Source organism: Homalodisca vitripennis, unplaced genomic scaffold (assembly GCF_021130785.1).
Source record: "Homalodisca vitripennis isolate AUS2020 unplaced genomic scaffold, UT_GWSS_2.1 ScUCBcl_14578;HRSCAF=25415, whole genome shotgun sequence".
Taxonomy (NCBI): Eukaryota; Metazoa; Arthropoda; class Insecta; order Hemiptera; family Cicadellidae; genus Homalodisca; species Homalodisca vitripennis.
This window is the reverse complement of record NW_025790689.1, coordinates 1-20,645: the sequence shown is the minus strand read 5'-3', so window position 1 is coordinate 20,645 and position 20,645 is coordinate 1. Positions and strand designations below refer to the sequence as shown.

General features: G+C 33.4%; 1 protein-coding gene across 1 annotated transcript; it reads right to left on the bottom strand.

Annotated features, from left to right (window-relative positions):
- Window positions 1-3,111: 3,111 nt before the first annotated feature.
- Window positions 3,112-19,742, bottom strand: LOC124375162 (CUB and sushi domain-containing protein 1; the record flags this gene model as incomplete). The annotated part of the gene is given in 9 exon segments (XM_046833270.1): window positions 3,112-3,367; window positions 4,401-4,509; window positions 5,069-5,248; window positions 6,151-6,324; window positions 6,508-6,687; window positions 9,413-9,649; window positions 10,174-10,353; window positions 11,604-11,777; window positions 19,502-19,742. Coding segments are annotated over 9 exon segments (1,731 nt in total), but the record flags the coding sequence as incomplete, so codon positions are not given.
- Window positions 19,743-20,645: the final 903 nt, after the last annotated feature.

The window sequence follows — 20,645 nt, the reverse complement described above, 5'->3', positions numbered from 1 at the left end:
AGGGTTTGAAATGCAATGCCTCTTGTTACTAAAATACAAGTCTCCTCTATTTTAATTACTGTAATATGTAAAAAATATCTAGCGTAGTCACTATGATACTGAGGTTTTATATTGGTTTAATCTAATGTTCATTTAAGAGAGAATAGCAACCTTTTTTGATAGGTATATTTTCTAATTAAGTAGTAATGAACTTATTAGTTTTATTTAAACACATTGTCTTCCTAGTATTATGAACCATGAACCAATGTGTCTTATTGAATTGATGGAGTACAGAATACAAATTTAAGAATTTGACAAGTAAATTTTTTGAGAGCCCATATTTGAGACTGCTAGGGTTGACATCTATAAAAATCTCTATTATTAATTGGTTAGGAAAATTACTATAAATGTCAGGAATTTGTACTTCTGTGAGGCAGATTAAGATATCTACCATAGTTGTGGGTGTTGCAAGGTTCAAATATTATGATTAATATATACTAGTTCTATGTGTTAAGTGAAGTGTTAAGAGAGCCCACTAGTTAGTTGCCAGCCACATATCTGAGTCTTCTCTTTTAGTATGGTTAGTATGGGGATAAAGTTTAAATAGTGTTGTAAATAAGAACTTGTTTCACTACAGAAACTTGAGTTTTTAGTATATGAATGATAGGCCTCAGATGTGGGCTGGCAGCTTACTAATACTCCCTATTAACTGTTAGCTGTAATAGTGGCCATCTTGATTTTAACCCTTTGATTTCAAGAAAGACCAGTTGGTTCCTTAATAAGGGTATGCAAGTGTTTCTGTTGGAAAAAAAAATGGAAAAACCTTAGATAGTTGTGTAATATAAAATTGTAAGTAGCATTCTTATGAATATACACAAATTTTATATTACAATTAGGTTGTTTTCTTGTTTGAATTATTTAGAGAAATGAATTATAAACAAAATTGTGTTTATTGATATGAATGAGTATTTAAAAATTCAATTAACAATAGATTCTACACTTACGTTTCTCAAGTACTGAGTGTTTTTATTTATAAACTCCTACATTCACTTCAACCACATTCTTATTGCCATGCTGTTTTGTCATAGTGTATAAAATACCTATTCAAAGTAATATGTAGGCGTGTTCGTCCAGTTATCCTCTATTATGTTGCATTCATTCACCTTAATTTACCAAATTTAGACCAGCTATAAAATTTGTAAACACAAGGATAATATTAATTCAGGGTGAAATTCAAGCAATACAAAATTTGTTTTCAGATATTTAATTTACTTCCCTCTAACAAATATGTACACATAATTACAATATTTCTTACAGGCGATATTTATAATCATTCACACAGACAATTCTACAATTTACACTAATTACATAAATTTTTACAAGTACATGAATATCCAGTAAACATACTAACGGTACAAGCACTGTATTTTGTAGTGTACTGTCTGAGGTATTACAGGCTACTTCAGTCCATGAAAACTAGTTTGTGTATATATTGTTATCTCATAAAATCTGTGTTTAATGTCAGTTTCAATGCATATATAAAAATATTTCTTATGGAGTCACAACCAGGTTAACCTGACTAGTAAGTTATTATTTTAGTATACTAGGGTACAATAGGCTGTGGTGAGCAAAGGAGATTGGAGCAAGGGCAGAGAGGTAAAGGGAGAAGGGTGATAGGCATGATGTTGCCTTAATGACTTACAGTATTTGTAACACAAAAAAAACAACAAAACTCTGTGCAGGTCATTTAATTTTTGGTGTTATGATTTTCTATAGAAATGTGTTCAAAACTGATAGATCAACAGAAGCTTGCCTATGACAAGTAACAAATTTAGTAAATTCCACAATATATTTGGCTATCAAATTCTGGATTGATTAAAAGGTCCTAATTTGTAAATATCTACTACTCTAAAAAAATACCAAATCTTCAAATATCATATTAATAGTCCTATCCAGGTTACACTAACAGTGTCTTATTGGGTGATGTATATCACATCCAGAGATTTTAAAATTCTGATATTCATTTTATTTTATCTGAACCGATTTGTCAATGTTCCTTATAAGGATGTTGATAAATTTATTGCGTTCGAAAATCGTCTGAAGGTGCTTATGTGCTGCATGGTCTACAATACATTATCAGACAGCAAACCACAATATATGAGCAGAGACTATTCTTCTGTATTAATATATAATTTAAGTATTTATTTATAAAATTTTAAATGAGAAGTATTGTTTTTATTACTGAACTGTTTAGTGTGTGTATTAACTTTGATTTAGTGTTATTTAACATCAGCTGATTTGAGACGTTCTAAAAAAAGTATATGTACTGAGAAACACATGCACGTTTTAAAAAAATACAAATAAAATTAAAAGTAAATGATTCACAACATTCTATAACTAAGTTTTTAAATAATATAGTTCCATGTAATTTTTCCCCTATTTTGTTTAATATAAAATATATAAATGATGTTACTTCAGTTTTTCATATTTCAGATTTAACAAGAAATTGAAACTTTTTATACAGTAATATTATTATAACAACAATAAATGAGTAAGTCAGGTATCATATAAAATAAATAACAGCATGTTTTGCTTAATACAAAACTTTTGTTTGACAGTTCACACAAGGCACTTAAAACTCTGTATAAAATATCAAGTCTTGATATATTTAATCTATTATCCACATTCATGTTTTTTTATTTCAATAAGAAAAAGGTTTCTATTAAAAAAAAAAAAAACAATTCTACTCACAAATTAAAACAAATACGAGCTAAATTTTTTCTTTACTACAATGATTTATTGTTTACTTATTTTTACTAATAATTATAAGTAGTGAGGTCAGCTAATGTATTATCTTACTTGAGATCAGATTTGAATTTAAAATATTTGTGTTATCTTTGGATTTTATAGGACTTTAAATATGTTTCAAGTAATATTTCTTTAAACTTACAAGTTGACATAAACTATAATCAAACATTCTGATAGTTCTCCTAGGAGTTAAAACTCAATAATACAAAATAGTAATTCTAGAAGCTATCGAAGACGAATCTCACTAACAAGTAAACCACAGCAGGACCACTCTCCGGGCTGAGGCTGCATGACGCTGATCTATTAAAGTTCTATACTTGTCGCTCAATGCACAGCTACAACACCGTTGATAGTCACAGTCGCCTTGTTGCTCCGCCTCGACACAGGTGATGGTTCATAGTGACTCGTGTGCTCGTACGGTGAATCGTACATCTCTTCGGGTTCACGAATATTGTCGTAGATGTTGTGGTGTCCTGAGCCATTGCTCAGTGTTGCATATGACATCACAGCTGCGCTCTGCTCTTCCTTTCTGACAGCTCCTTCCACATTTTCTGTGTTCTTCACTGGAGTTTCCCTACGCCTTGAACATGAATAAAATGTTTTTGTTTCAAGCATTTTGTAAGATAAAATAAGGGAAAATTTTATAAAACCAGATGGGGTTTTATACAACATGGATCAAATAATGAAACTGTGGATTCCACTGAACTTGGCTTTACTTTCACAGAATTATTGTGATAAAATGAACAATGTACCTCAATAGTGACAAATAATTGCACAGACTTTCTGTGTTTATATACCAAAATTGTATTTCTCTATTACAGTTCCAAAAAATTGAATTGAGTTGATATTTGAGAGGCATGATTTTCATTGCATATTCAAAAAATATAATTTAATCTTTTAAAAGGGAGTTTTTATACAAATGTTATTATTATTAATTATATAACCCTTTGATGGGTGCAGATGGGATATGCTATTATGACAGATGTACCTGGATGAGCATATGGCTGAATAATCCCTAGGAAGTTATAGTGTGAAACAAAACAGTATCAACACTTGTGTGGTTATTCTCTCGCACACTTGTCAACAAATTAAACTATCTCTGAATAGTGAAAATTCAATCAAAGTCTGAAGAGGTTATTTTTTAATTTTGCTATTTTTAATAAAAAAACCATAATTTTATAAATAAAAGAGTCATAACATATTGGATTTAAAACATGAACATTAAACAAATTTAATTAAAATTATATGTCCAAGAAAATATGCATAATTAGATTTATATACAGAATTTCATTAACGTGGGACTATATATATCATATAGTTTATATGGAAAAGTTTCAACTACTGTTTACCAATAACTAAAATTCAATCCTTTTTAAATGTTTAACAAGTTTTAAATATGTAAATTTTGTACAAATTTCATAGGTTATAAATAATGTAAATTAATGAAAATCATTAGATTGGTTATAAAAAAAGTTATTTCTCTTCATATTATTGGATTTTAAGTAAAAAAATGATATTTCCATTGAAAAATATAAATGATTTTTGTACAGAGTAAAATGTTTCAAATACTGAGAGAAAGAGTAAAAAGACTAATTCAGAAAAAAACTACTCACAATCTGATGTAAATGAGTCCTAAAATAACAAGTAGGAAGACAACAATTCCAGCTCCGATTCCAATTGCTAATCCAAGGTTCTGAGATTCACTTGCAGCATTAGAGGCCACTGAAACAAATTGAGAATATAACCTTACTACTATTATCTGATGTTAAATTTTAGGTTAAAACAAAATACAATTCTTAATTAAGTTTTCTATATTGTTTATTGCTTTATTAACAATTTATAAATATACTTTGTTGGTTCATTTGGAGTATTATTGTAATGCAGTTTACCTATTAGAAGAAAGATACAATGGGAGTGTATTCATACAAGTAAACTTACACAAATTGTAATAAAATTTGATATTAATAGTAGAATATAAAGTAATTTTCATCATATATACATTTTTTTATTTCTATGCTGACTTGTCTTAAAAACATATAACGTAGGTATTCTTTTGTGTTAGATATATCTCCAATTTCTTAATATTACAATGGGATTAAAACCTTTGTCTTGAAACTTTACATTCAGGTTATAAGACTGCTTTGCACAATTTCTACTTTGTGTTCAATATATCTTTGATTTTGTCAGATATAGTGAATTACATTTTTATAATTAATTTTGATACATAGTTTTATTCTATACAACAAAGATGAAAGTAAAGAGCAAGCTGTAAGTTACTCACTTTCACATCTAGGCTCCTCCCCTGACCACACGCCATCCTCCATACACTTGCGTAGGTACGGCCCAATCCTCTGGTACTGTGGCACACAGTGGTACTCGGCTGCGCTGCCATAGAGTGTCGACTGGTTCACCACAATCACCCGACCATTCTCTATCATGCCTGGCTCACCGCAGTCCACATCTACACAAACAGTCAGTGTTTATAGTTATTACTGAGCCACACAGAAATGAATGAAATTATAATTTCTACAGATTTAAATTAGAAATATATAGTTTAGTACCTCAATTATTGCAGTTTTCCATAACTAAATTACAGCAATTATTAGTATTTTCAATTAGGTTATTAACGATATTAGATGTAATAAAAAACATTTTTATATTTATTGTTATTTTCAGAATGCTTAGAAATCCAAAAAGAAAAAAATATATATAGTAAATTTTTCTTTTCGGATTTCTTGGAGAAATTAGTTTTTGGTCAGTCGAAACCTAGTAGCCCAAAAGACCCTGGTTCACCTGAAGCATATTGCATAATTTTACTATTACGATTATATTGCATGTGGTCTGCATTTTATCTATACTAAAAAGCTCATCATCTGGAATTCTGTTTTATATTTAGAAATTTCTGTTTATTAGATAATATTTTAACGTTTTTATTTACCAACACAGTAAAATGACATTTGTGCAAACTCATAAAAAACCACTGATTTTACAAATAATAATTTCCTTAAAATTTCTTCTTACACAGTACTATAATTAAAATTTTTTTTCATATAAACTTATATGTTCCTTTCTTTATACCAATTAATATTTAAAAGTTAACTTAGATAAATGTAACTGGGTTATACAAATATATCTAAGTCTTATTTAGTCTTTGATTTTCCTGAAACAATATTAAAGGATGTGCATAAATTTTCAGGTATTTACAAATAAACTTTATTTTTTTCATTTTTCTGAATCACTAAAAATGTTATAAATTTATATAATATTATGACTGTTTTCAGAAAACTTCTATAAATGAACTACCAGCATCAGAATTCTATTCAGATCACAATCTGACATATACATTGAATGGAAACTACTTACATTTACAGATAGGAATGCGTCCGCTCCAGATTCCCTTTCTAAGACATATGCGGGTAGAGTTACCCTGCATGTTGGTACCCCTGGGACAACTGTAGTGGGCCACCCCTCCAATACTATGGGTGGATGTTTGCACTGACACTATGCCTTCAATCTCAGGTTCACTACACTGTATCTCTGTAACATTATAAACAAATCATTCCATTGTGGAAGGTCCAATGTTAGAATTTTTATTACTGAATTATGTTTTTGAAATTTTTAGCTAAATTAAATTAATATTAATATATATATTAGCTGTATATTAATATATTTGTGTTTTTATGACAAATCTTGTCCAACATATTCATTCTAAATTTTTACCCTTGCAGGTTGGAGTCTCTGAGCTCCAAGTTCCGTTCTCCAGACAGATCCTCCGGGCGAACCCATCAAGGTGGTAGTTGTCCTCACACTCATACAAGACTGCTGAACCGTAGTACGTAACATTGGATGCAAGGGAGAAACGGCCATGAGGGGGTGGTGTAGGCATCCCACAGTCCACAACTGGGGTAAAACACATATCGTTAATAATACATATTGGTTTCTTCAACTTATTATATGTTAGATAAGTAGGCTATTTAAAAACTTGAATGTAATTATGTTGATGGTAAAATAGTTTTAATGTATCTTAACAAATCCCTAAAAAATGTATATAAATCTTTGAAAGAATAGTTTTTAATGTTTGTCTAAGTAAATTGTAGCTAATTGCTAATTGTGTAATGTAATAGTTGAACACATAAAATACTCTAATCACAGAAAACATAAAAAATGAACTTTGTATAAGAGATATATTCTGGTTTTCAAACCATTCAACTTTTTATTTTATACAGTAAACCTTATAAGTAGAACATAGATGGTAAATGGATAGTAAAAGGAGAGAAAAATAAAAGGTACTGATATCCACAATACAGACTTCTTAATTTAATTAATTTAACCCCACATATGGAATGGGGTACCTGGTCCTACACAGTTACTCTAACTCTAGTGATAATTTTGTTCTATCTAGGAAAATTGATATAGTTGCATCAAAGAACCTGGGTGATAAGTAATATCCAAGCTTTCTAGTTCACATTGTGTCAAAACATTGCTAACACAGTTAACACTTTGGATGCCAAGCAAATTTCAAGATTCGTTTTGAGTAATGCCATGCATGTGAGCTGTGGGTGTTGCCTGAGTGCCAGTGGTAAATGGCCTATAACAGCCAAGTGTGCCAAGCACAAAACAGCTATTTTGTTATGTTAGACTAAAAATTGTATAACTCCTATCCTAATACTGATAAATGGACAATTTTTGTTTTGTTTTGTAGGGTATGAAATATACTGTTATGTAATAACAAAGTTTTATGATAATATCCAAAAATATAAAATAAAATAAACTAAAAAAGAGTAAAAATAAAAAACTTTTTTTAGTTAGAAAACTTATATTATTTTACTATTTATGTAAACATATGTTACATTTTACATTAGTATGTATAATTATGAACCAATATAGAAAATCTCAGAAAGAAATATTGAGAAATAAAAGTTTTATAAGATTTTTAATAAAACTTTACATTTGGACTAAAATGCTAAAATATTGACAATGTAATGTAAGGGCATGTTATTGTAAGGACTTTTCTAAACAAAACTATATTTATTAAACTAGCATTGAGATGGTTGAAAAACATTGGTTAGGACCTAATGCATGTTCATAAAAAAATAAAATCATGAAAAAATAGCCTATTTTTTTATATTATTTGCTTTACTCACCCTCAGTTATTATTGGCAGAAAAAGTCCAATCTTCAATCACTCACTATTTTTTAGTGCCTATAGTCTATAGCATAGGCCTATTGAAGAATGTTACTAAGTCTATAAAAAACTATGCAAAGAAATGTCTCTATATAAAATATATACATTGTTACATAAACGTTCAGTCTATTTACACTCGTGGCGGGGGAGACAGTCAAGGTGGCAACCCCGGGTGCACTTGACACATACTGTCCTGGACCTTATACTATAACAAATTATATATCAATTTGTTAAGTAACTCTTCCCCTTTCGTTTGATGTATCTGTTATGAAGATTCGCTTTACTATATGATTTAAAAAAATAATATAATCGCAAAGCCGAAAATATCGGCCTGCGGCACACTTCGGTTAAACGTAATGGGCCGAAAACATCGGCTCTCGGCACACTTCGGTTAAACGTAAAGGGCCGAAAATATCGCTCTCGGCACGCTTTGGTTAAATATAGTGAGCCGATAATATCGGCCCTTGGCACCCAAAGGGTTAAATTATTGACATATTTCGGCCTCACTGTGAGGAACCGCACAGGACACAGCTATGGCCCAGTATTCAGCTGTATAAGTGGATGATATTATCAGCAGCTTTGGTTTTAATCTGTTGAATGAAGATAGCTCTCCACATTGAGGCCAAAATAGTTCAATAATTTAATAATAGGTTAGCACTCTTTTGATGCAGTTTGAACAGGAGAAATAGTAGCCATGTAATCTTAAGAACTAAGAACATGTTAGCATCCCTAGCGTGTCTTAACATGTGAATGGAACTAATTAAGACCTTTGGTTTTTGAGATGATCTCAATTCACACCAAGTGTCCATGCATAGTAAAAGAAGATGTTTTTAGCATTAGTATTGTAATTCTAAGATAGCATTAGGCTCAAGAACTAGTCATCTCGATCCATATCCACTGTTGTGGTGTGCAAACCCTTCAGTACTGGAACCCAACCCATTATTTGAATACCAATAACACACAGATTGACATCTCTTCTACAGACTGCTTCAGACTTACAGTGCCCCTCATCAGTGTTACCAACTATTTTTGTATTATTATCCAGCCAGGATCAGATAAAGCTGACACCACTGTGCCATTTACAGTAACATGTTGTTTAATGCAAACACTGTGCGATCTATGGTACCTTTGTGTAAATGAGCAGTAGTCTTTGAAACGTGACAAGCGGCAAATAAAAAAAATATAGTCTTCCTGTCGTAGTATATATATTCTTGTTTGGAGGTAGTTTATTTGAATGAAAACAAACTGAACATAATCATGACGTATGGTTCTGAGGAAAACATAGTCCACCCAGGTTACTGAGGCAGTGATATTTGGACTATCCCTAAGCTTAATACGGGCCATCAAACTTTAAATTGCTCTGGCCCACCATTTTCTTCAGATACTAGTGTGTATTTGATGGTAAATTATTGTTCAGGAGTTAAGAGTGTTCAATACTTACAGACACACTCTGGTATGGTGCCACTCCAGTGTCCATTCTCCTCACAAGTACTCAATGGATCTCCGACAATCTTATACCCTCGCTCACAACGGTACTTGACTAGCGCCCCGATCTTGTAGGTGGCCACAGACACAGCTGAGTCTGCAGTTCGGATGAGAGTCCTGCCATACATTCGGTCATTGTTGGTCACTGACAGGATGGCGTGGTCAGCTAGCTTTGGCTCAGGACACCTAATCTCTGTAAGAAGAGAGTATTAAAGAAATGCAAATCATATTTATAGTCTCAGGAAACTCCAGGATATTTTGTAAGCTCTTGACAGTGACAGTTTATTCATAGTTTAAAAGACAGTGTATGTAGAATAATTGTCACAGTATTACTACCTTAGCATTGAGTAACAGTACTGATCAATGTCGCACAAAATTATTGTTAATTTTATGATAAAATACATAATACACAAGCACACACAATTAGAATAAATGTATTTGGGAGTTTGCTTTTTAATATATGGATTATTCTAAAATAACTAAAAAATTTAAAAATATTTCCATTGATTGTTGTATTGTATTACTAGTATTTAACAGTAAGGACTGCCAGTAACAAATTGCATTTCTGCCTTTAAAAACTACTAAAAGAATTCTGATTCCATCAAATTACAGATTTTTAATACTTTTACAAAACGATAATTTACATACACTAGTAATTCTAAACATTTATTGTATATTTGTATCAATCAAAATTGACTTCAAAATAAATTGACCTACCTTCACATCTGGGTGAGGAGTCACTCCACAGTCGAGAAGTAAGGCAGCGACGGTGAGTGGGGCCAACTAGGCGGTAGTTGCGCACACAGCTGTATGTTAACTCACTATCCAGATACGTTGTGCTGTTAATGTAGTTTACATTTCCATATGGTAATGGTGACACCTTTCCGCAATCAACAACTGTACACATTTCAAAAGTCAAATTACATGTATATAAATAATATTATGTCAAAACAATTTTATTTTTCAGTTAAACGTTTTTGTGTTAGTAACTAGTTCATTGGCAGAAAAGAAAACAGGAAACATTAAACTTTCATTCTCTGAGTGAATGCACTTTCAGCAATCATTTAGCAGCAACTATTTTATAAAATAACATTGTGTGAATTTTGATTAACTATTTATTAAATATAAAAGTAATTTCAGATTCTACGGTAACAGTCACAAGTCACAAAACAGTATAATGCAGGTTATTTTAACTGTTAGTAGCACTAGATGTAATAACAGAAAAGCAACTGAAGTATATTTTATTTAGGACATAAACTTTATGGTTTTGCTTTATATTTCTATTAAAATAGTTATTATGATCATAATTCCAATAACACTAAAATCAAGGCAAGTAAAAACATAGAGAATTCATAAACCCTGTCAACTTTCATCCGAGACAAACAATTTAAATTTAAAATGACACCTCATTACAAGTGCACCAGACTAATATAAAACCTAGGTGCTAGGGGTGGCCATTGTAACTTACACTAGGTAACTACTTATTGCTTTTGAGAACTAGCACCTTGGGCCAATCAACCTTCTGTTATGATATAACTCATAAATGTTCTTAGGCCACATGTTGGAATTCATCTAAAATAACTAATGAAGGCCAAAGACAATTAGAAAAAATATATGTATAAGAGTGCTAAGCAACTTTGAACCAAAGTCTAAGAACAATGAGTAAGTCCAATAAACAACTAAAGGAACCTTTTACACATAGCCGTGCCACTGCTAGTAAAATGACTAAATTTTACCTCATAAGTACAATGCTAAACTTCAAGCACTTTTGCTTTCTTACTTTTGGTTGCAGACTTATAAGAGATTTCTCCTTTTAAAGACATGATTAACACTCAAATGTTTTTATTTTTACTGTAAAATTTATATTATTTTGAATATTTAAATAATGAAGTAAAAAAGTTTGAGTTTTTTACTGGGTAACCAATAACAATATAAAAAATAAAACCTTTTCGAATGTGTATTTTTTATATCTTTAAAATAAGGCATCTTCGACAATTTTATGATTAAAAATATAGTCATAACAGTTTTTGAATTTTAACATTTTTAGTATGGAGATAAAATTAAGGTAGTTGTCAGTACAGATGTTTCCTTAATGAAGGTCTTTGCCAGTTCTGTAGTTCCTTATTACTGATAAACTGGTAACTCACACTGGCAAGTGGGAGGTTCATCGCTCCACTCTCCTTGCGATGTACATTCCAGAGTCGTCCTGCCACTCAACAGATGTCCAGCCTCACAGTGATACTCTATCGTGGAGTGAACATTGAAGTCATACCCCACCACATACCCGTCCTCTGGTACATCTGGCTCAGGGCAGGTGATCACTAAACATATAACATAAAATAACATATAACAATATTGTTTGGATCACTATGAAATAATCTTTCTTATCATTTGTATTCTAAATGTAAAAAACGTGTGTGAGTATTTAAAACTAATAAAAAACAAGTGTGTGTGAGTTGAAGTGAAATATTGTCACAGATTTTTGTCATTTTGAATGAATGAATGAATGTTTATTCCATCAACTGTACATGAAATACACTTAAAAATGATAATAGTAAAGCACTAAACAGAATTGTTTTGAAAACAATAGTTTACTAGTTATCTAGTTAAGATATTACTTAAATAGTTAATAAGGAATAAAGCCTGCATGGGCATTTAGCCTGTGCGCAGGCTTCAGTTGATCATTCGCCACAATAACTTAACATGAAGAACTTGATATCTTTAATAGCATTTAATAAATAGAATGTGCTAGAATTTTGAACATAACATTTATAATTTAAAATAAGAGAAAGAAAACACGATTTAATATGAGAACTGGCTTGTTAAGTTTAGTAAAAAAATAATTCAGTGTTAATTTATCTATAATAATTCAACGGCATCACATCATTGTGTTTGGCCCAGGGGAGATCAAGTCAGCATGGTTCTATGTAATAATAGTGTAGTAGTGTAGTGTGTACTAATGTAGCGTCTAGTATGAATGGTAGTGTAGTGTAGTGTAGTAGCACTAGTAGTATGGTTTAGTAGTAGTATAGTGGTCTAGTATTGACTCTATTCTATTATATATTTTTACTCTATGAAAAACTTTAATTTGTTAAAATCTCATATGATTCTATACAGTTATTTTACAATTTAATTCTGCTATTTTCTCGTTGCCATCATAGTTAGCTATAAGACCAATATAAAAAATACTGGCAGTTATCTACGGCTTTGAACATAATTTTGCAGGTTTTGCACCTTTATGAGCACTTATGTTTTGAGTGAATTATATTTCCGACACCAATGTTGAGTTTGCCTTCTTCCCATGACCAAGAAAGTAAATGTTAAAAAGTGTATGTTTATGGTTATTTAAATTTACTCCGGTCTTAATATTTTTGTCACAAAGCTGATTTAGCCTCTCTACCAGTAGCGTAGCCAGAAATTTTGTTCAGGGGGAGTCCAAAACAAGGGGGATTGTGTGTATTATTTGCCAATGTGTTCACTGGTAAAAGATAAATACCAAAAATATGTAGCTTTAGTAACTACGCCATATAAAAAGTGGAAAGATGTAATAAGCAAATTCACCTCTCACAGCAACTCTAGTACCACAAACTTTCTTGTATAGCTACAGAAAATTTACGAAGTTCGATTCTGGCCGAGTAGAAGGCATCAATGTGATGTTCGATTCACAGGAGAAGGAAGAAAAAGAACAAAACAAAGCTTCACTCAAGCGTATAATTGACACAATTATATTCTGTGGAGGAAATGAAATACCCCTTCGGGAACATTAGGCCACTGAAGGCAGAAAACCCTTAAGAAAAGGAGGGCAATTTTCGAGCGTTGCTCGGGTACAGATCAGTCACCGATGAAAGTTTAAAAACTACATCTTTAATAGTGCATGAATAATGCAACCTATATTAGTCCAGAATGAAATTATTGACATTTATGGAAAACTTATACAGAAAAAAATTGTTCAAGCTGTAAACAGTGCAGATTGTTTTTTCCATTTTAGGAGATGAAACGCTTGATGTGTCTGGAAAACAGCAGTTTTCACTTTGCATTCGATACATTTTGAATAAAAACAAACCGATCCTGAAGACTTATGTAATAAGTAAATGTTTACGTGGCTACTTTATTTTACTTACGTGGGTAAATATTTATGAAACTATTTTAACCATTTGTGCAAGTGTAGGTCTCAACATGGATAAAGTCAGGGTACGGTGGTTGTTCAACTTCAACGTTCAAGATTTTGGGAATCACACCCCAAAGCTACGTGCACTGTGCTTTGGTTTTGAGTGACTCCTTAGACATCCCTTACATAAGGAATTGTTTGGGAACTATAAATGAAGTGGTCATTATGATGAGAAATAATACTCCAAGTGGTGATATGCTAAAAAAAATTGAGAATCTTGTACCAGAAACTCACAAAACACGCCGTGTTACGGTTCAGGTTACTTTGTGACCGGTTCAGGTTACTTTGTAACGTCACATGACTGCGCCCTATACAAATACCATGATTACACTACACTACCTGAAAGGCCGAGCCCAAACGTACTGTTTGATACTTTATGATTGAAACAAAAGGACAATTCTATTTTTAACAACGGTCACTTTAATCAATTAAATGAATCAATTTCATGTTTCTAGACAAGAGTAATGATAACTCTCCTTTCTTTCCCCTGCTCCATGCTTAATTTATTTTGTAATATGTTTTAATGTTTCGGGGAGGGGGGGTTCCGACTCCCCAGACCTCCCCCCCTCTTCGCTACACCACTGCTCTGTCCGGATCAAAAAGAAATGTATCCATACATAGCTCACTCTTGAGAAACCTACTTTTGTCAAAAGACAACTTAGATAGGTTTTACAATAGTATTTAAATGTATAGTAAACGTTACTACATTGTCTTTTATATCTGCATTGCTAGCAGTTACCCGCTGCTTTGTATGCAATTTAGTAGGTGTTGCACAATTATGACCACTGCTTGTTTGATTGTATTATATTTCTGACACAAATTTTGAGTTTGCCTTGTTGCCACGATCAAGAAAATATGCCTATAATTATAATTATGGCAATTTTGATTTATTTTGTTCTTAGTATGTTTCGTTCCATAGTTGATTTTTTGGTTTCCTGATCAAGAAAATATATAACACAGATCAGAGAAGCCTACTTCTGTAAAAATAGAACTAAGATGGGTTTTATATCAGGCTTTAAATTTATAGTAAAAGTTTTATTTGGAACATTTAGGGCTGAAATTGGTACATTAATTCAAAAGAACAAAAATTTCAATTACGACAAAAATTCAAAAAGCGAAATTTCATCTAGCATAGTTCTTATTGACTGCTTCCAAGGGAGTATTCGGAGTCAAATTCTGACCTAGATTTTTTTTTTTTTTTTTTTTTTTTTGGGGCGGCCTACTGCCATGCACTTAAGCCTCAAGGGCCTTTTGCGCACCCCCGGAAACACCATGAGGCCTACCAGTCTACAACTTCAGCAGTTCAACAAACCGCCGAAAACAACCTATCTAGTCCTCCTGGGAAAACTCACCACCCCTGTTCAAGCTACCAAAGATGGCATACCGCTCTCTTGCTATTGCAGGGCAATCAAAGAGCAGGTGCTCAGCAGTCTCCTCCTGCTCATTACACCTTCCACAGAGCGGATCCTCCTGAAGGATGCCAACTCTGTGTAGATGCTTCTTCAGGTGACCATGACCCGTAATGAGACCAATGACCTTAGAAGACATTGATCTGTTTAATGAGAGAAGGTCCGAAGCCACCTTGGAGGAAGGTGACTGTAATACCATTCTACTCACTCTCAAACCCGGATGCAACCTCCACCTTCTCCCATGCTCCGCGCAAATCCATTTCGAGACAACCCTAGAGGATTCACACCTTGGAACACCGCAGAACGGTTGAGGGCCCGTCATAATTGTTGCTGAGCCCTGGTTGGCCAGGGCATCAGCTCTTTCGTTCCCAGGAATCCCCTCATGACCAGGAACCCAACAAACGGTTACATTGTTGATTCTGGCAAGGGAGGAAACGGTCTGATAGCAATCCCAAACCAGTTTTGATTTGATTGCGCAAGAATCCAGCGCCATCAGCGCTGCCTGACTGTCCGTGAAAATGTTAATCGTCTTGCCCCTATATCGCAGACGAAGATTCTCACGAGCACATTCCATAATGGCTGCGACCTCCGCTTGAAAGACTGTCGGATACGGACTCATAGGAACCACCAGCTCCCTACATGGTCTCACTCCCAGAATTCCAGCGCCTGTGCCGCTTTTTGTTTTGGAGCCGTCTGTGTACCATTCGAGCTCCGCTGGAGGAAGAGGTTTCTTCCCCTCTGACCAATCATCCCTCGAGGGTAAAATAATCCTAAAGGGTTTGTCAAAGGAAAACTTTTGTGGCATCTGATCAGAGATCATGTGCAAAACATCCTCCTGTATCAGAGTGCCAATTCTGCAGTGCCCATCGCTGCAGCCCGACCAGAGTCCCGTCTGCTGAAGACAGTAGGCACTCTTCCTGGCCATAGCTCGAATGACAATGTCCAGGGGGGCGAGATTAAGACAACAGTCCAGAGCCGCGCCTGGCGCACTAGGAAAAGCCCCTGTGATAGCGAGGCAGGCCATCCTTTGGATACCCGCCAGACGTGCTACCACCGTCTTGGCTTCCGTTTTTGGCCACCATACTAGTACCTACCTAATCACTGAAATCTAAAACAGTGTTAAAAACTAAGATTAGTTATCAGAAAATTTACTCACTATAAATGTAAAAAATTGAAACTAATAAACGATGTTAACACAAAACAGTTGATTACATTTGACAGGCCCATTCAATTAATATTATAGAACTTTAGAGACCAAGATGAGATTTTTCGCTACTTTAAAGGCCAGTGGGGCATAGCCCGGATAGATTTTTGAAATAATATAGACCTATATTCATCCCAGGAAGTACAAAAAATGTCCATGTAAATTTTCAGTACAATCGGTTGAGTAGTTTACGCATGAAAAGAAAACAAACAAACGAAGGCACTTTTGCATTTATAATATTATTCGGATTCACTAATGTTCAGCCAAATCGCATGGGGGGACAGACGAACTCAGTATTGGTAATATAAAAATATTATATTCTGTCGGATAGACAGACAGAAAAAGTGTCCGGTCCCTTGAGTGTTAGGCTTCATTAACACTAAGCATATACATTGTTTTGTTACAATAAGAAATGTACAAAATATCAACATGTCTCCAGGAGGATTTATTTCTGTCTGGTTTATACCTTCCGAATGAACCCACATTAGTACATATAGCTAAACTGATGGTCACATATGCACAACCCTATGGATGTCCAGGAGCAGCGCATCACTAACCGCAGATGTCGAGATTTTGGGGTGCAGGGTAGATCAATAGGCCTAGCCTACTGCAGGGGATGACTATTGGAATTTGTGTTTGAGGCAGTTACTAGCCTAGACAAAGGGCGTGCAGGGCGCGCTACCCCTGCTCACATTGACTGGAAAGGCTGGTACAGAGCTGACCTCCTCTTACCCATCCTGAATAGCTTGTCACGATGGAAGCAAGTGTAAAGATCCTTTTAGGACTAATTACCATCAGAGGTTTTCTCAGCCTCTTGTCCAAATATCAAAACAAAATACATACTAATGTTATGTCAAATTTAAATTAATCCAGACTTGTTTATAACTAAGGTTAAACATTTAAGTAACATACAGAATTAAATCCAAATTTTAAAAATATCATTCTTTAACTATAAATGTGCATAAAATATTTAAAATTTGTCGAAACATCAACATACTGATATTTTATAATTCCAATCCGGATTGGAAGACAGGAGTGTAACATTTGAATTTGGACTTTAAAAGGTATTTTTGTTGGCTTATTTTTACTTCCCCGGGTGATGTTGCTTCAGTATTCTGGTAATTTGTGCCTTCATATTGAGTAGGCTCTGACCACGGTAAATTAACAGATCATTGAAATCTGTGTTCAAAATTAAACATTTAAATAGTGTATTACAAAATTACAAACCTAAATAACTTAACCCTTCCCGCGCCTACGGCAATTTGGGACGCACCATACCCAAACGCTACATATACCTCAAAATCTTTTTTTTTTTTCCATAAAGTCAACGCTAATGTTGTTTTTGAGTTTATTACCATATAAAAAGACTGTTGGGGACAAAAAAATTATAATTTTTTTAATACATTTATTTAACTTTATAAAACAATATAAATACACAAAATGTAACGAAATGTTGAACGAAATTTTACTATCGTGTATAATATTATATTATAGTGTATTATATGTATAGTATAGTTAAAATAAATTATTAATAGGTATAAAAAGATCTAAAATTAGCCATCACGGTGTTCAAGGTAACGTCAACGTGTGGTACGTCTTGAAACACGTATCCGGGTGCAGGTTCGGCCGGGCGGTGCATGTCTCACACATGTAAATGGTCTTCTTGCGTAAAACGTTGCGTGTACACACAACACATATCTTCTCAATATGTCAAAAACCAATTTGACAACGTACGCACAACAGTTCCACTCGCAGTCCGCGAACGAACTAAACCAGCGAGTTATTTCGTCAGTAGCGCTAGTGTCTGGCAAAACAGGCAGTGGCATGGGTAGTGCGCCGCGATTTTGCAGCTTGGAGAACAATCGTGAGGCGGGGACAACTATTATTGTGTTTTTCTATTGAGGGATTTATGCTCCAGCAGCTGCTGCACTCCAACGGCAAAACTGGGAACTACTTACTCCCAATAGTAAACTTAATGTTTAAAAGCGAATATATTTGTCAACAGCGTTTTAAGCAAAGTAAAAATTGGCGGTTATATTTGTCAACAGCGCGCGAAAGGGTTAAGAGCTCCATATACACCGTAATCAATGCCGACATTTTTGAACCGCCCTGTAATGAGTAAAAGTTAGGATGGTAATTTATAAGAAATGTTTTCATATAATTTTAAAATTACATACTAAAACTGTATAACTATACCAATTTTGTATGGAAATTTGGTCTTAATCGAATCTCAAGTTCCGAGTTATGACTTCTAAAAGTTACAGTTTGGTTAGAAACCACCAAAAACTGTTTTCAGTCTTACTGGCATATATTGCAAGTAATTATTTGTAAATAATTTGTTTTATATATCTAAATGAAAAAATAAACAAGCTAAATCTTAATTTATTAGTTTAATTGTAGTTCTACTAGTTATTTTGTGATTAAGGTTCAAACATGGTATCTGTACTTTTTCGTCTGATAGTAAAGCAACTCTAAAACTGATTAAACTATGTGTAAACAGTTGTTGTACTGCAACAACCCAACCCCCCCCCCCCCCCGTCCCCCTCTAGCTGCAGCTCTGAATTGGAGGTTGTTAATACAAATTCATATAATAAGTCCCTTTTCTCTAAGATGTCAACCATTAATATACCAGGGACATAAAGTAACAAACAGAAACAACACATGAACCATGTAGTATCCAAATAGTTTTAAATAATATCAACTAGATTGCAGTCCCAACCAGACAGCAATCTTCTGCTAGTTTCCATCATAAGTCTTATATAAATAATAAATAACAATAGGTCACAGGGAATAACTTTAAAATGTTAGGCCATGATAGATTACATGATATCCTCTAATTTTAAAAGGATAAAAGTAAAAGTATGGCAGAGATTTTTCCATTATAACATGTTATTTTGATCACATTGCTATGTAGCTTGTTTTTATCTGCACACACAAGCTCATATCTTATTTAACTATTTTTATATATTCAACACTATTTGCTTAATAGATATATTCAAGCAGGAATTTACTTAAGAGGAAATTCTTCTTCATATACTTGATAGCATTGCTGGTGAAAGTGTTTAAGCTATCTGCAGCTTCTTTCTGATATGCCATCACAAGTAATGGCACCAGATGGCTATGTCTTTCACCATACAAGCCTGCTGAAGTTTTTTGCCTCTTGGTCATATTGTTGAATCATTCATCCTTTTAACTTTTTATACTGACAGTAGATTAGTGTATGAATTATTTTATTTTATTGATAGCGATCTGAGTGACACTTACATTCGCAGGAGGGTGCGTCAGCAGACCACTTAGCATCTCTCATACAGATGAGTCTGCGGTGATCTGGAGGCTCAAGCCAGTGGTCTGGGTCACAGCTGTACTCTACAAGGCTGCCATGTGTGGTGGTGCCGTTGATCAGGCGGTAGTGACCATTATCGATATCAGGTGGAGTGCGGCAGTCAACATACTTGCAACTAGGAGCTTTGGCTGACCACTCACCTCCTGGGCCACATGACACCTCCTGCAGATACAAGAAATAATGTGAATCAGGGACTTGGGAAAAAAGATATATAGATAAACTTTATTTGGAGATGTTAATTTGTTTCATACAAAAATAATGACTTAAAGGAATGTAGGGGACAAAAATGAATTCTTTTCCTGTAACGAGAAGAGTTGAATGGGATGGATAAATCTTAATAGAGATTCATTGGTAGAGTATAATGTTATCTGGCACTGTACAAATAAATCAAGTATGGTGAGAATAATGTTTAACAGTATAAGAGACCTATTATTTTACCAATTCAAAAAAAAGGGGCCATGTCAAAGTCATGACACAATGAAAGATTTCTGAACTAATGATAATATAGATAATGCAATAATAAGAATTTAGGTTCATAAAAACCGTTAAAACCATTTCACTTTGGCTTATTTCAATTCAGTATGAGTATTAAGAAATCACGTGAGATATCAAAACAAAACTTAACCTTCTTTACTGAGATGGAGGCTCATCTTCATAAACTCAAACTTAAACTTCAAACACTTTTTAGACCTTAATTTTAGTTGTAGAATTGTGAGAAATGTCTCATTTTAAAGGTACAATTAAAATGCATATAAATGCTTTTTTCTGATTTTCATTGGTTATTCAGAAGAAGAGCCTCAAACTGTTTGTACTTCAACAATACAACAATACAATATAATATAATTATATATATTGTAATATTTCTGTTTGTTAAATATTACAATTTTTTTAAGTACCTAGTTTACAAGAAAATTTTAAAGTGTTTAGATGCGTATTAATCACATCTTTAAAATGGGACTCCCCCACAATTCCATAACCTAATAAAGGCATAAAAGTGTTGAAGTTTAACTTGTTCTAATGGGAAAAAACTGTCATTTCACTACAGCCAGCTCCTAATAAGAACAT